General features: G+C 40.9%; 1 protein-coding gene across 1 annotated transcript in view; it reads left to right on the plus strand.

The window, feature by feature from the left end:
• The window catches only part of NKAIN2 (sodium/potassium transporting ATPase interacting 2), a 1,580,095-nt gene that overhangs the window by 1,426,796 nt on the left and 136,326 nt on the right, over positions 1-16,973 (plus strand). The window contains exon 5 of the mRNA XM_073575747.1: positions 10,451-10,511. Within this exon, the coding sequence (XP_073431848.1) occupies positions 10,451-10,511 (61 nt within the window). The remainder of the gene's footprint in view (positions 1-10,450; positions 10,512-16,973) is intronic.

Below are 16,973 nucleotides of genomic sequence, written 5' to 3' on the forward strand. Positions count from 1 at the left end.
GTGAGCTGGAGGAAGAGGCTACAACACGAGCTGAAGAGGTGGTAGGTGGTGCTGTAGGTTGGCCTAGGTCTTCAGTGTGTCTTTGTAACTCCACCATGTGCTTGATCCGCACATGTTTCCACATATTTGTGGTATTAAGGTTGCTGACACTTTTCCCTCTTTTCACTTTCTGATTACACAGCTTGCATTTGACAAAGCAAATGTCATCTGCAACTGTGTCAAAAAAGGACAAGGCACTGCAAGTCTTGGGAGTGCCCGTTTTGGGTTTTGGAAGAGGCATGCTCCTAATGGGTGCCGAAGTGGAGGCTACAGGCAACCGAGTCTGCCCCCTCCCTCTCCCTCCTTTTTTGGCCTTTCGGGGAATCTCTTCCTCAGAGCTGCTCCCACCACCTTCCTGTACCTCACACCATGATGGGTCAAAGACCTCATCATCTACACTACCCTCTTCAAACGACTGCTTCTCCTGGGTAGTCTCGACAGCACAGTACACACCAGAAAGTGGCACCTGAGTCTCATCATCAGATGCGTACTGAGGTGTGCTGACCATAGGCACTGGCCCACCCACCTCTTCAGATCCAGAGAGACAAAGCTGTTGCGCATAACTGCATACTACCTCTTCTTCAAATTCTCGAATGCTGCTTGGCTGGCCCCCTCTTTCCAAGCCCACAGATTCAGAGAACAGAAGTAGAGATGGCTCCTGTCCAGGGCTCTATGACTGCCTGGGCAATTTGGCAGGTGGTGAAGAGACAGATGGGTGCTTTTCAGTGCTCTGTACCAGAGAGGATCTAGAACTAATTGAAGTGGATGCGTTAGCTGCCATCCATCCGACAATGGCTTCAATTTGTTCATCCCGCAGCAGTGGGGTACGGCGAGCTCCTACAAAGCTGCACATAAAGGACTGTTCCCTGGGAAAACTGGGGGATGCTGAGTCACTGGTGCCCGCAGCAGGCACAGAATCCCCACGTCCTCTCCCTGCAGAAACTCCACCCCCACAACCACGTGCCTTACTCCCTGCCTTCTTCATCTTGGTAGACTGATAAAGATAGGCAGAAAAGTACTAAGGGCTTAGTGTGCTTATTCCTGAACAGATGCTAACAGGTAAAAGAAACACTAATTTTATAAAGTGTGGACTAGACTTTAATATGAGCTAATGTGGCCTACACAACTGTAAAGTGGAGTGTTTGGTGAACTTTATTAACTTTTTTTTTTCACAAAAAGACACTGGATGCGCCCAAAGATGTAAAACCGATAGTATCACAAACTTTTTGTAGCTATTACAATGCAGGAAGGTAACCTACAATGCAATAGATGAGGCTCCAAAAAATAGGCTAATACTAATCTGGCTGGGGCTGCAGGGCACAAGCCAGCAGAAAGGCTCCTCTATCTACTCCTACATAGTGTTTGCAAATATTCTAGCTGGACACAGATGGAACCACACTAAGAGGAGAAATCTGGAAAAATGAGCAGCACTAATGCAAAAAAGGACAATGTATGAGGCAGTGACACACGCTGAGCGGACTACAGCTGGAGGTGGCTGCAGAACACACTACAGCGTGAGCTGCACTCACACACAGAGACCTCGCAGACAGCCGTGGACTGCGCTGCAAGGCAAAAGAAAGCTACAGCGGTTGATAAAGTAGCCTGGGTAAAGCAAAAAATAGAGAAATCACTAGGTCACACTGTCCCTCAGAACAGCAGCGTCCTATCCCTAACTGAATTCACAGCAGAGTGAACCCAAAATGGCGGCAGCGGCTTTTATAGTTCATCATGACATCATTTCAGCAGCCAATCACAGCCATGCCAGTAGTTACATGCCTAACACGCTCTAACAGGATGTGCCCACACTTCTTAGGATCCTCATTGGCTGAATAAAATCAAACTGGCTCATTGCATTATGGGAACTTCCGATTCCAGTTTTCGATATACTAAAAGTATCGGAACTCAGTATCGGAATTCCGATACCGCGAATATCGTCCGATATCCGATATTGCAGTATCGGAATGCTCAACACTAGTGACCTGATAGCGGTGGATCAGTATGGAGGCCAAGTGTCAGACCTACGTAGATCTTATATTGATGACCTATCTAAAGGATAGGTCATTAATATCAATAGAATCTCAATGGTAAGCAAATTGCAGCTGCAATTATTGATCTAAGCATTTATATTACAGATCGAATTCTTCCCATAGTTTCTGCAATATTTGATATTTATCATTCGAGTAGGGTTGAGTTTTTATTTGTGGCCCCAAAGGCCTCAACATACAGTAGGTGTACATTCTGCCATACTTTAATACATGCATTTAATTTATTTTTACCATTTTTTGCAGCTTTTTTCTTTTGAATCATTTTCACCACTGTTTTCAAATGTGCAAATGTATGTGTAGAGTACATTTTCTGCCGTAAAGAGGTTGTCCAGCCTTGGGGTACAAGTCTATATTCATTCTATGTAGCTGCAGACTTGTGAATCCTCACAGTGTGCACAGTGCGTGCTGTGAGAATTCTCCGGTGCTGGCATGAGGAGTTGGCGGTCATGCGACCGCAAGTATGTGATTTGCATAGTCCCTATCAAATTCTGACTAGATGTATCTGGCCTCAATTAACATGTATTGAGTGAAGCTTCACACTTCTAGGTGGCACATGATCGCATGTATGCATATCGCATACTTGTGGTCATCCTCCCACTGTCTCCTGGTGCCAGGACCTGAAATCCTGACAGCGCACACTATGTGCTGTGAGGATTCACAAGTCTGCTGTCACATAGCGTGACTGCATACTTGTCCACCAAGGCCAGACAACCCCTTTAACGTTTGGTTTTCTCTGCTTGTTTGGAAGCACTGACTACTTTCTATGCTTGGTAAAATGACTCTGTTAGTTGATGCATAACCTGAATAAATTTGATCTTCTAATTTGTAGCCTTGTCCTTTATATAATGGTAATGTTTTCAGACAAAAGACAAAGCAAATTGCGCGTGATATTTAGTGTTGTGACAAACAGCAGTTACAGAAAAGCGCACATTATTCAATTTAAATGAGGGCAGGACCCTGTTCTATCCCTTGCCTTGTCATATCATTACTCTTCACAGAACACCTGCCCCATCCCCAATTTGGAATACATACATGAATATATAGAGGTGATGCTTACAGCACTCACCTACTTTATTGTTTCTATTATGGTGTTACGTTACATGTGTATATTTCTGAAAAACATTGTTGAGTTGCAAATGTCATGGTAAAATGTCAAACCACAGTAAATTATATATCAAATACACTGGGTCCTGTCTAAATATTAGAGATGTGGAAGAAAAACAAAGTGATTTAAACCATTGTATTCAGCAGTGATTTTCTGTAACTATAATGTAAAAGGTGACGCAAAAGGACATGTGCAGGCATGTGCATTAGCTATAGGCACTCTATAGATAAGACTTTTCATACTTTACATTTCGTATTTAGGGGGATGTAACTTCCTGACTACCATATTTTTCTAATAAGGACCATGTTTCTTTCAACTGGTCTAAAACATTCATGTCTGTATATTTTACCTACTAACTCTCCTTGTTGTCAACTCACTCTGACATCCAATGACTGCAACACAGCTTTCCTCCATCCTTCTCGCCGTGCGCAGACATACCCAACTGCCTGTAGCTACAGTACTCAATGTTCTGTACTGCTAGATGCTATAAATCATCTATTGCTAAAATGTGCTTGTATGCTTTTCCATAAAATGGATGGGGATGATCTACAAAACAAAGGATTGTTGGATTTTTTAATGTAAAGAAAACCCTTTTTATAGAAATGAAACAACCCCTTTACAACCTTGGGGTTTTCCATTTTTGCAATTCTGTTTTATTGCTCTCCTTCTTCCTAGAGACATGGTCATGTGAGGGTTTGTTTTCTGCAGGACGAGTTGTACTTTTGAACTACACTATTGGTTTTACCATATCCTGTACTGGAAAATGGGAAAAGAGTGGGGTGCAATTGCAAAAAAAAAGTGCAATTCTACATCTGTTTTTTAGGTTTTTATGTTGCCATGTTCACTAAATGCTAAAACTGACCTGCCAATATGATTCTCGAGGTCAGTACGAGTTTGTAAATACCAAATATGGTTCTTTATTATTTAAGTAGTAAAAAAAATCCAAAGTTTGTTAAAAAAAAGGCTCCATTTTTCAGGATCTGGGGCTGGGTGAGGGCTTATTTTTTGCACGCCAAGCTGATATTTCTATTCATTTTGGGGTAAATATGATGTTTTGATCACCCGTTATTGCATTTTATTGCAATGTTGTGAAAATCAGATTACTATTTTGATAGATTGGGCACTTTTGAACACAGCAATACCAAACATGCGTATTTTTATATTTTATTTTATTTCGAATGGGGCAAAAGGGGGATTATTTGTACTGTTATATTTTTAAATTTTGTAAATATTTTTAATAAACTTATTCTTCTACTTTTTACATGCTTCAATAGTCTCCTTAGGAGACTTGAAGGTGAGATTGTCTGATCACTTGTGCTACACTTAGCAACGCTGTGAGCAGAATTGATCATCTCCTATGAGTAGATCAGCAATGACAACCACAGGGGTCTCCTGCAGATCCTGGGTTGTCATGCCAACCCATCTGATCCCAGCGATTATGTGACGGGTGCGCCGATGGGCGGGATTAGTGACACTCTTCTGGCACTGTCATATTAAATGCAGTTGTCGGAGATTGACAGCGGCATTTAACGTGTTAACAGACGTGAGTGGATCGTGATTCCACCCGTGGCTGTTAAGGGCGCATGACACCGGATCAGATCAGCTGTCATGTGCCAGAAAACATGCAGGCACACAACCTATGACTTATATATACACCATAGGTCATGACGGGGTTAAAGTTTGAAAATCATAATCAAAGATGATTCTACACCCCTGAAATTAAATTTCATAACTTGATAACTTTTTATTCTCTCTGAAAACAAAAAAACAAAAGGGAATGAGCATGAGGAGAAGTTCTGATATCAGCAGGTAGAGAAGTCAAGGAATGACACTCATTACTGACACCATTTAGGGTGAGATCACTAAGGATGGCTGGCTTGAGGCAGAATAGAGAATCTATTTGCCACCAAGGGTGGGTGGAGTTTTGACTGAGTGGACTGTCGTACCATGTAGTCTCACATTTAAGATAGGTTCACATGCTATATCACTTCTGACTTCTACATTGAAAAATATAGAGAAGGGCAAAGAATAAATGAAAGCCAACTATTTAGGGGCACACACAGAAAAAAGATGGCCCTTTTGCAAGGACATTAAATGGGCCCTTTGCTGTCCAATAATGTACATGTGACAGAAGGTTTTTGTGTTGGCAATGGATTATTCAAGATACTCTCCAAGTATGTGACAACAGAGCTTCTTTATTCAGGAACAATCAGGAACAATATATGATAAGCTTAATAGATCAGGAATAAATCATTTGTGTGCCTGTATCTGTGCAGGATCTACAACAGGCTGCTTCTCTCATACACAGACACAGGAAAAACAAGAAATACAGTCACATGCTCTATCTGTGTGAGCCTCTGTGAGGTTTTTTTTCGTTCTAACTTTATGAACAGCATACAAATTAAGCAACTGAACACTCATAGACAGGAATGGAGTTGTTGCACCAAACATATTTCAACATTTTGCTACTTTAGAGATAGAAGTGAGCCCCCTTTACTCCACAAGCTCCACAACTGAGCAATTCCGGCTGCCTCCAACATCAGGAACAGCTGATCACCAGGGATACGGGTGTCGCTCACCCACCGACATTCACGACCTATCCTAATGAAAGTCCATCGATGTTAAAGTCCCAGACAACCTCTTTAATACATTGCCAGAAATGAGGCAAAGAAATTCAGGAATCCCATCAAGGAACTATTCTTAGGAAATGTATCTCCTGACTATCTGGCAGCAAACCTCTCTTTCTGATTTTTTGTTGTCCTCCCGCCCCATAACACACCCACCTACTATGGCTGCCTCTCAATAAGAAACAATGTGAGGCAATATTTTATCCATAATACCACCAGGGGCTGCACAGAATGGCAATGGGTGCCACAAATATGTGCATCTGCATTTCTTTATTAACCTAGACATCTGGTAGACTTTCAGAGAACAAGATGATTTGGTTCACGTTCAGCGAGGATAAAAAGAAAAGAATGGGTAATTTGCTTAGGGATCACACAATGCGTTCTATAGCAGATGCAACGTTTGACACTAGAATTACTGCGAGAGCTTTATAGAAGTAGACGGCATTTTACGCCGTTATTTGCTACAGTTCTATTCATTTTAACAAACAGGATATTTTTGACAGCCAACAATGCAATCTGAGACAGATTCATTTATTTTCGCTGCTTTTCCAGGACATACTTCAGAGTGATATGAAAATGTCTTAAAAATGAAATAAAATCTCTCTTGAAGATAAATGCCAACCCATAACCAAAGACTGCCTTATCTGATGAATCTGTCCAGAATACTACATGACATGAGTACATATTGAAGTCAGGACTAAAAGCAATATCTCCTGGTTGTTTTATTGCATTTTTATTCCATAGCGCATGCCTCATTATCCTGGTGAATATCAGCTTTAAGCATATGTATAGCAGACATTGCTAATCCTTACAATAGCTGTGACTGTACGTTTTCTGTAGACATGATATAGAAGAGAATGATAACCAGATTTGCTTGTTCTTCCTAATTAATAATTAACTAAGCTGGGGTCATGCATATTTATAGACTCTTAAGAGAAAATACAACTGTTTTACCTGCTCTCTATTAACTAGACACTATTAACACTTTTAGTTCGGGGTCACACTAGAGAGGAATACGGATGAGTGAGAGGCGCTAAAAGCACGCATTACACACGGACAAATGATTCTCTATGGGGCAGCTCCCAACAGCCGTATATTTCTCGTCCGGATTCTACGGTCTGTGCCAATCGCAGCATGCTGCGATTGTCAGCGAACTACGCCCGTAGTACGCCAATGCAAGTCTATGGGTGCGCTACAAATACGGATTACACACGGACCAGATGTGTGACTTGCGAGAAATACGCACCCGGTGTCTTTTAGAAAAGCCGGCAATTCAGTGCACGATACAGTAAAATCACACTGACAGGTTTTATAACACAAACAAAAGAATAGATATAGACATTGAGACACATATATATATATATATATATTTCACAGAGTTCTTCATAGCAGAATAGCCGCTAATTCAATTGCCGGCTTTTGTCAAATCATTCCCCAACCCAACATGAAATGACACATGGTTTACATTCAGTAAAGCATTTCATTTCATGTTTTTTTTGTATGTCTTTCATTAGTAATTAGATGAGGGTTGATGTGTAAAATTTGGGAGGTGTAGGTGTTAATTTAAGGGGTTAATTTGTTGTAAAAAATGTGTGGGCTTCCGCATTGACAAATTACTGCGGGAGCCCATAAATTAAACCATGTGTCATTTCATGTCGGGTTGGGGAATGATTTGACAAAAGCCGGCAATTGAATTAGCGGCTATTCTGCTATGAAGAACTCTGTGAAATATAAATATATATATATGTTTCTCAATGACATGTATATATATATATATATATATATATATATATATGTATTCTATGTGTCTATATCTATTCTTTTGTTTGTGTTAGAAACCCTGTCATAGGGCTCCATTATATGTCCACTTTGCAAGCCGGCGAGAAAATCTCAGCATACGGATGGCATACGGATTACATACGGATGCTGACATGCGCAAAATACGCGACCACACCTTGCTTACAGATGACATACTATTTAGGGGTCATTCATCCGTATTACGCCTGTAAACTACGGACCGTATTTTGCGTCGGTTAGTGTGACCCCGGCCTTATACTACAACCGTTAGCAGATGGAAAAAGTTGTAGTACTGACTAAAGCAAATTACATACCTATGTTCATTTGCCCATTAACGACCAGGGGTATTTCAGCTTTTGCATCTTCATTTTTTTGCCTCCCTTCTTTCCACGGCCATAAATTTTTTATTTTTTGGTCAATATGGCCATGTGAGGCCTTGCTTTTTGCAGGACAAGTTGTACTTTTGAACAACACCATTGGTTTTAACATATCATGTACTGGAAAACTGGAAAAAAAATCTCAAGTGCAGTTGAAAATGCAAAAAATGTGCAATTCCACAGTAGTTTTTTTTTTTTTTTTTTACCATGTTCACTAAATGCTAAAACTGACCTGCCATTATGATTCTCCAGGTCATTACGAGTTCACAGACACCAAACATGTCTAGGTTCTTTTTTATCTAAGTGGTGAAAAAAAAATCCAAAGTTTATTAGAAAAAAAAAAAAATTGCACCATTTTCCAAGATCCGTAGAGTCTCCATTTCACATGATCTCGGGTTGGGTGAGGACTTATTTTTTGCGTGCCGAGCTGACGTTTTTAATGATATCATTTTGGTGCAAATATGATCTTTTGATCACCCATTATTCATTTTAATGTAATGTTGAGGCGACCAAAAAAACGTAATTCTGGAGTTTTTACTTTTTTTCTCGTTACGCCGTTTAGCAATGGGTTTAATTCTTTTTTTTATATTGATTGGGTGATTCTGAACGCGGCAATACCAACTATTTGTATGTTTGATTTTTTTTAGAGTTTTATTTTAAATGGGGCGAAAGTTCGGTGATTTGAACTTTTTTTTTAAAAAATTTATATTTTTAAAAACTTTTTTTACTTCTTGCATGTTTCAATAGTCTCCATGGGAGACTAGAAGCTGCACTACTTCAATCGTCTCTGCTACATACAGGCACTCATAGCAATCCGGTAAAGACAACCATAAAGGTCTGCTGGAGACTACAGTTGAGCGAATTTGCTCAGATTCGGTTCCGAATCCGATCGGCAGCGAATATTGTTTTTGCAATATTTGTCGAACACAGCCGAACTTCATTAGAGTCAATGGGAGTATAATTTACTGAATATGTTTGGAACCGATCATCAAGCATACATTCGTCACGAATAGGGTACCAATATGGCAAATTCAGATGCAGTGACAAATTAGCTCAACTCTACTGGAGACCTCTGGTTGTCATGCCGACCCATCGGTGACCCTCGATCATGTGACGGGATCACTGATGGGCGGGATTAGCAACGTGCTCCCGATAAGCTCGATTTAAATGGCGCTGCCAGAAATTGACAGCGGCATTTAACTAGTTAACAGCTGTGGGTGGATTATGGCTGTTACAAACACATATATCAGGTGACATGCTCCCATAAAGGTGTGGGCTCAGCGGCGGAGCCCGAACCAAACATGGGGAGTCCAACGTTGGTGTGTCTGAAAGGGGTTAAAGGGAATTTTTAATTAGGTTTTTGCCACCTTATCTGAAAACAGCATAATGTGGGAAGAGAGACCCTGATTCCAGCAATGTGCCACTTACTAGGCTGCATGTTGTAGTTTTGATAAAATCACTGTTTTTATATCAGGAGATAATTCCTATAGGACTAGTAAACCTGCTGCAAGGTAGTCAAGCATATTCATAAGCTGTGCATAACCCTGCCCCCACCTGTGATTGGCAGCTTTCTACCTATGCACGGTACACAAAAATTACAAGTGTGGGCAGGATTATATAGAACGCAGCATTCAGGGAACTGCTATATCTACAGCAGATAGAACAGTGATTTTATCAACACTGTGGCAAGTAGCCAAGTATCACACATTACTGGAATCAGGGTCTCTGCCCCTACATTATGCTGCTCTCAGATGGGGTAGCCGCAAACCCTGATGACAGGTTCCCTTTAATGATCTAAAGATGTGAAAATGATCAAGCACAGAATCCTTTCTTTATAAAACTCTACTTACAAGTGTATAGTAATTCACATTATTATTATTTAGTGCTCACACCCCTGCATACAATAAGAGGGGAAACGAAGAGATCCATAATAAAATACAATTTTATTTAAATATGCAATTAAAAGCAAAACAAAAAGTAAAAAAAACAGACTGCCTCACATAAAGGAATGTGCCCACTCCCATTAAAGTGTACCAAAATATGACAAAATATGTCAAAGCCAAAATAATACCATTTTAAAGGATCGATTCAATAATGGAAGAACTTGATTATCACCAGACACACCAATGAGTATAAGTGACTAATAGTAGTGTGTTATTATAGAAGCAATCCTGGCACAAACCAGATGAAAATATTTTTGGTAAGGAATTCAAAATAGGCTGGAAAATTATAGTACTTTATACTTATTTGTACACTTTATCTGTATTTCAAACTGTTCTCCTTTTTTTCCCCAGGGAATATAAAATCCGGTTCATACCCTGTGAGAGAAGTGTACTAAAATAGGAACATTTATCCGCATTGAAACTGTATAGCGCCACATGAAGTGCTGAAAGCCAGCAAACATACTGTAAATAATGTAACATTATCCGTATAGCCTAACGTATATTTCTTTTATTTCAGCTTGCTGGGTTCATCTATGCCTGTTATGTCTTGAAATGTATTTCTGAAGAAGAGGATAGTTGTGAGTATTCATACTTTAGCATATCAGTTTTCTGAGCATTACCTTGATTGACATATTGAAGAAGCTAAAAATGTGCCTGTAGGTATTAGTACAGAAACTTCTCAAACTAAAGCAAAAAAATGATATACCCACTTTGAAAAACAATACTATTATTTCTTACTGTATCGCTGTTTATTCCATGGCGCTTTGCTTGTGAATTGTACGCCTCTGCAGGCATTTCACGTCCCCAAATAATTGCCAATTACAAGACTAATGCTTTAGAATAAGTCTTCTGAAAGTTATAGGATTTTTGTGTTGTTGGGCACCACAAATAACTGAATTGTTAAACACTAGATATGATTGAAACTTTTGAAATTTAAATTCACAAGATTTGGACATTTTTTCCAAAAGCAGTCTATAAATTATCTGAGAATCACAGGTACCCCGATTGCTTGAAAAGATGTGTATAACACTTTGAGGTTTTCTAAGACTGTATCCAACACCTATCAATCTCTTGAAGGCCCCGTCACACTAAGCGATATCGCTGTAACGTCACTGGTTTTGTGATGTAGCAGCGATATTGCTAGCGATATCGCTATGTGTGATACTTACCTCCGACCGGCTGCCCCGTTGGTTATCGCTGATCGCGCGAGAACGGCCTGGGCCGTTTCTCGTCGTCAGTTTCCTGCTGGGCTTCCTGTGGCGCCGACGAGCAATGCCTGGACGCGGGCGGGAGGACGTCAGTAGCGACCCCCGACCGCTGCTATGTCGCTGGTGAGATCTGCCTGTGTGGCAGCTCACTAGCGACCACTTAGCGATGCACCAGCGATCCATATCGTTGTCGGGATCGCTGGTGCATCGCTAAGTGTGACAGCACCTTTAGCCCCTTCACCCCAAAGCCTGTTTTCACCTTCCTGACCAGGCCAATTATTAAAATTCTGACCACTGTCACTTTATGAGATCATAACTCTGAAACGCTTCAACGGATCCTGGTGATTCTGAGAATGTTTTCTCATGACATATTATACTTCACTTTAGTGGTAAAATTTCTTCAATATGAAGCGTTTATTTGTGAAGAAAATCGAAATTTGGTGAAAATTTTGAAAATTTCGCAATTTTCAAATTTTAGTTTTTATGCCCTTAAGGCTAGTTTCACACTTGCTTTTTTTTGCAGCGCGTTTTTCCCGCAAAAAAACGCATTGAAAAAACGCATACATAAGCATACAACTGCTGCGTTTTTTTCAAGCATTTTTATGAGCATGCATGAAAAAAACGCAGCGTTTTTATGCGTTTGTATGCGTTTTTAGCGCGTTTTTACCGCGTTTGCGTTTTTTTCCAACATTTTTAGGTGGCCCCTCACACTACCCAAACCATGACTTTACTAACCCTAACCCTGACCCTAACCCTAACCCTAACCCTGACCCTAACCCTAACCCTAACCCTGACCCTAACCCTTAACCAAATCATACTTAACCCTAACCCAAACCCTAAACCCTAACTAACCCTAACCCTAACCCTAACCCTGACCCTAACCCTAACCCTGACCCTAACCCTGACCCTAACCCTAACCCTGACCCTAACCCTAACCCTAACTCTGACCCTAACCCTTAACAAAACCATACTTAACCCTAATCCTGACCCTAACCCTGACCCTAATCCTTAACAAAACCATACTTAACCCTAACCCTAACCCTGACCCTAACCCTAACCCTAACCCTGACCCTAACCCTAACCCTAACCCTAACCCTGACCCTAACCCTTAACAAAACCATACTTAACCCTAACCCTGACCCTAACCCTAACCCTGACCCTAACCCTAACCCTAACCCTGACCCTAACCCTAACCCTAACCCTAACCCTGACCCTAACCCTTAACCAAACCATACTTAACCCTAATCCTGACCCTAACCCTGACCCTAACCCTTAACCAAACCATACTAAACCCTAACCCTGACCCAAAACCCAACCCTAACCCTGACCCTGACCCTAACCCTAACCCTAAACCCCCTTAACTAACCCTAACTCTAACTCAAACCCCTAAATTCCATGGTTAAAAAAAAAAAACGCATATGCAAAAAAACGCTTACATGAGCATGCCAGTGCGCACATATGCGCATCCATAGGCTATAATGGCCCTTTTTAGCGCAAAACGTGCGCATATGTGCGCATGCGCTTTTTTGCAGGGCCAAAAAATGCAACATGATGCGTCTGGAAAATCCAATCGCACACCCCAAAAAAACGCAGCGCATGAAAATCGCATACATGCGCTTACAAGCGCGCAAGTATGCGCACCCATGTTAAAGATAGGGGAAAAAACGCATGCGCAGGTTAGCGTTTTTTTCCAGCGCTAAAAAACGCAAATGTGAAACCAGCCTAAATTAGAGAGTCATATCATACAAAATAGGAAAATAAATAACATTTCCAACATGTCTGCTTTACATGAGCACAATTTTTGAAACATAATTTTTTTTGTTAGGAAGTTGTAAGGGTTAAAAGTTGACCAGCAATTTCATATTTTTACAACAAAATTGCAAAACCATTCTTTTAGGGACCAACTCACACTTCAAATGACTTTGAGGGGTCTATAAGACAGAAAATGCCCAAAAGTGACACCATTATAAAAACTGCACATCTCAAGGTACTCAAAACCACATTCAAGAATTTTATTAACCCTTCAGGTGCTTGACAGGAATTTTGAAAATGTGGAAGGAAATATGACATTTTCAGCGGTACCATGTTTATTTATATCCGTCTTTTTGATCGCGTGCTATTCCACTTTTTGTTTGGCGGTATGATGATAAAACATTGTTTTTTGCCTCTTTTTTTATTTATTTTTTTATGGGGTTCACTGAAGGGGTTAACTAGTGGGACAGTTATATAGAGCGCATCGCTATTGATGTGACGATACCAAATATGCGTACTTTTATCGTTTTTTTACATTAATATATTTATTAGGAAAATATTTATTTATTTATTTTATTTATGAATTTTTTAAAAATATTTTTACACATAATATTTTTTTTTCACTTTTTTACATTGTCCCAGGGTGGGACATTACTATATAGAGATCAGCGATCTGAAAGGCAGTGCAGGAGGCTTCTCAGGGCCTGCTCTTAGCAGGCACTTGAGAAGCCACCTCACGCCAGGACCCGGAAGGACCTCATCGCGTTGTTACGGTGGAAGCACGCAGGGAGCCCCCTCCCTGCATGATGTTTCTCTGATGCCCTCGATCGGTACTACCACCGATCATGGGCATTTCTGCGGGGTGTCAGCTGTCACATACAGCTGTCACGCGCACGCGATCGCCGCCGCGCTCACCGTGAGGCTGCATGATCGTGGCACAGTACTACTACTACTGTTTGCGGATGCGCAGTTCCCCCAGAGCAGTACTAGAACGGCGCATGTCAGGAAGGGGTTAAAGCAATCATAATGTCAGTAATGTCAATGTGACCTCATTACAGAAACCAATGGTAATGCTGTAGTAGCTAACAGTCTATTTACTTTCACATTTTTTTAAAGTTAAATATGTCCAAAAATTATTCCTTAGTAATTTTTAATTAGGTAGACTGTACTGTGCAGAACACTGATTCAAACCCATGGTATCACTGATAGTGGGAACATCATCCTGCTTTGACCGAAACAAGTAGTGAATCATACATTTAATAATGCCCTCTGTTTCCTTTCTACGAATACATTTGGCAAACACAAAATAGTCCAATTGTGCCCTTTGTTTGATAATGCTGCTGCACAGACAGCTGGTGTCAGTGGTGGTGGTGATTCTGCAGCTGCAAGTAGCTACCAAATGTTGAACTACTTTTTTTTTTTTTATACTATCCCATCCACTGCCATTTCAACTTTTACCATACGTTTCTTACATAGAATTTTATGATGTTAGAGTTGGAAGGGATCTCCAGTGTCATGGTGTCCAACCTCCTGCTCAATACAGGAGTCACTAAACCATCTCAGACAGATGGTCATGTTTTGGCGCACAGAATGGCTCAGAAGGGAAGGAGCGCCATTTGACTTTTTGAATGCAAAATTTGCTAGAATCATTAGCAGATGAAGAAACTCCAATGTGCCTAGAGAGTAGAAACCTCCCCACAAATGACCCCATTTTGGAAACTAGATAAATCAAGGAACTTATCTAGATGTGTGGTGAGCACCTTGAATCCCCAGGTGCTTCACTGAAGTTTATAGCATTGAGCCGTGAAAATAAAAAAAATAATTTTTCCTACAAAAATGTTCTTTTGGCCCCAATTTTTCATTTTCTCAAGGGTAACAGCAGAAAATGCACCAGTTTGTTGTGCAATTTCTCCTGAGTATGCCAATAGACAATATGTGGAGAAAAACTACTGTTTGGGCACTAAGCAGGGCTCAGAAGGGAAGGAGTGCCATTTGACTTTTTGAACGCAAAATTTGCTATAATCATTAGCAGATGTCATGTCACGTTTGGAGATCCCCCTGATATGCCTAAAGAGTGGAAAACTACTACAAGTGACCCTATTTTGGAAACTATAACCCTCAAGGAACTTATGCAGATGTGTGGTGAGCACCTTGAACCCCCTGATGCTTCACAGAAGTTGATAACACTGAGACGTGAAAATAGAAAATCATATTTTTCCAACAAAAATGTTCTTTTAGCTCCATTTTTTTATTTTCGCAAGGATAATGGGGGAAAATGCACCATAAAATTTGTTGAACAAAGTACGCAGATACCCTATATATGGAGGAAAACTATTGTTTGGGTGAACGGTAGGGTTTTAAAAAAATGGAGTGACGTTTTGCAATGTGAATTTTGATGGCATGTTCAGGGGGGTCATGTCACATTTGGAGAGCCCCTGATTTGCCTAAACAGTGGAAACCCCCCACAAGTGACCCAATTTTGGAAACTAAACCCTGTAAGGAATTTATCTAGATGTTGGGAGAGCACCTTAAACCAAAGGTGCTTTACAGAATTTTATTACATTGATCTGTAAAAATGAAAAAAAAATATTTTTCCCACAAAAATGTGTTAGTGCCAATTTTTTTTATTTTCCACTAGATAGCCAGAGAAAATAGGCCCCTCATAAGGAAAAAAGTCCTGTATTAGAGTTCAGATTTTTCTGGACTGATTTGAGGGTACCATGACACCTTTGTAGAGCCCCTGAGGTGCCAGAACAGTAGAACCCAAGTGACCCCATTTTACATACTGAACCTCAAAATGAATTCATTTAGGGTCCACTGATCATATCGACACCACAGGTTTGTCACAGAATTTTATACCATTGGGCAGTGAAGAAAAAGATATTTACATTTTTACGTACAAAATCCTGTATTAGCATCAAATTTGACATTTCACACTGGTAAATGGGTTTAAATAGCACCAAAATTTGTCTTACAATTTCAACTTAAAGGGAATCTGTCACCCCATTTTTGGCCTATAAGCTGCGGCCACAGCTATCAGGGGCTTATCTACAGCATTCTGTAATGCTGTAGATAAGCCCCCGATGTAACCTGAAAGAGAAGAAAAATAAGTTATATTATACTCATCCTGGCGTTCGGGCCGGGCCGATGGGTGTCACCATCCCGTCTGGCACCTCCCATCTTCATACGATGATGTCCTCCTCCTTGATTCTCCCTTGGCTCCTACGCAGGCATACTTTATCTGCCCTGTTGAGGGCAGAGTAAAGTCCTGCAGTGCGCAGGCGTGGGACCTCTCTGACCTTTCCCATCGCCTGCGCATTGCAGTACTTTACTCTGCCCTCAACAGGGCAGATAAAGTACGCCTGCGCAGGAGCCGAGGGAGAAGCAAAGAGGAGGACATCATCGTATGAAGATGGAAGGTGCAGGACCGGACCGCAACACCCATCGCACCCAACTCCGCCCCCGGTGAGTAGAATCTAATGTGTTTTTCTTATCTTTCAGGTTTCATCCGGGGCTTATCTATAGCATTACAGAATGCTGTAGATAAGCCCCTGATAGTGTTGGCCTCAGCTTATAGGGCTAAAATGGGGTGACATATTCCCTTTAATGTAGAAATACCCCATATGCGGTTGAACAGTACTACTTAGCCACACGGCAAGACCCGGGAGGGATGAAGGGCTATTTGCTTCCAGGAGTGCAGATTTTCCTAGAATAGATTGTATATGCAAACTCCATATACAGAGCCCCTAAGTGTTAGAAGAGCAGAATCCACCCTGAAGTGACCTCATTTTGGAAATTATATCTCTTTGGGAATTTATTTACAGGTGTAGTGATGATTTTGACTCCATGGGTGTTTCCCAGAAGCAAGCAGCAGTGGATGTCAAACTGCCATTGTAGTGTCCACTAATTTGTAGTCAGCAGTATGTTGTATTTCCAGTACATGTGGTCCCCAGCTCATGATTCTGGAGACATGCACCTGTAAATTAAGCTACCTCTCATCAGTAGAGTTGAGCGAAACAGGTCGGTCAGATTCAAAAATCGCCGGCTTTCGCCAAAGTCGGGTTTCGCTGAGCGAAACCC

The sequence above is a fragment of the Dendrobates tinctorius genome, unplaced genomic scaffold (assembly GCF_039654945.1).
Source record: "Dendrobates tinctorius isolate UK_male_01 unplaced genomic scaffold, ASM3965494v1 ptg000046l, whole genome shotgun sequence".
Classification (NCBI taxonomy): domain Eukaryota; kingdom Metazoa; phylum Chordata; class Amphibia; order Anura; family Dendrobatidae; genus Dendrobates; species Dendrobates tinctorius.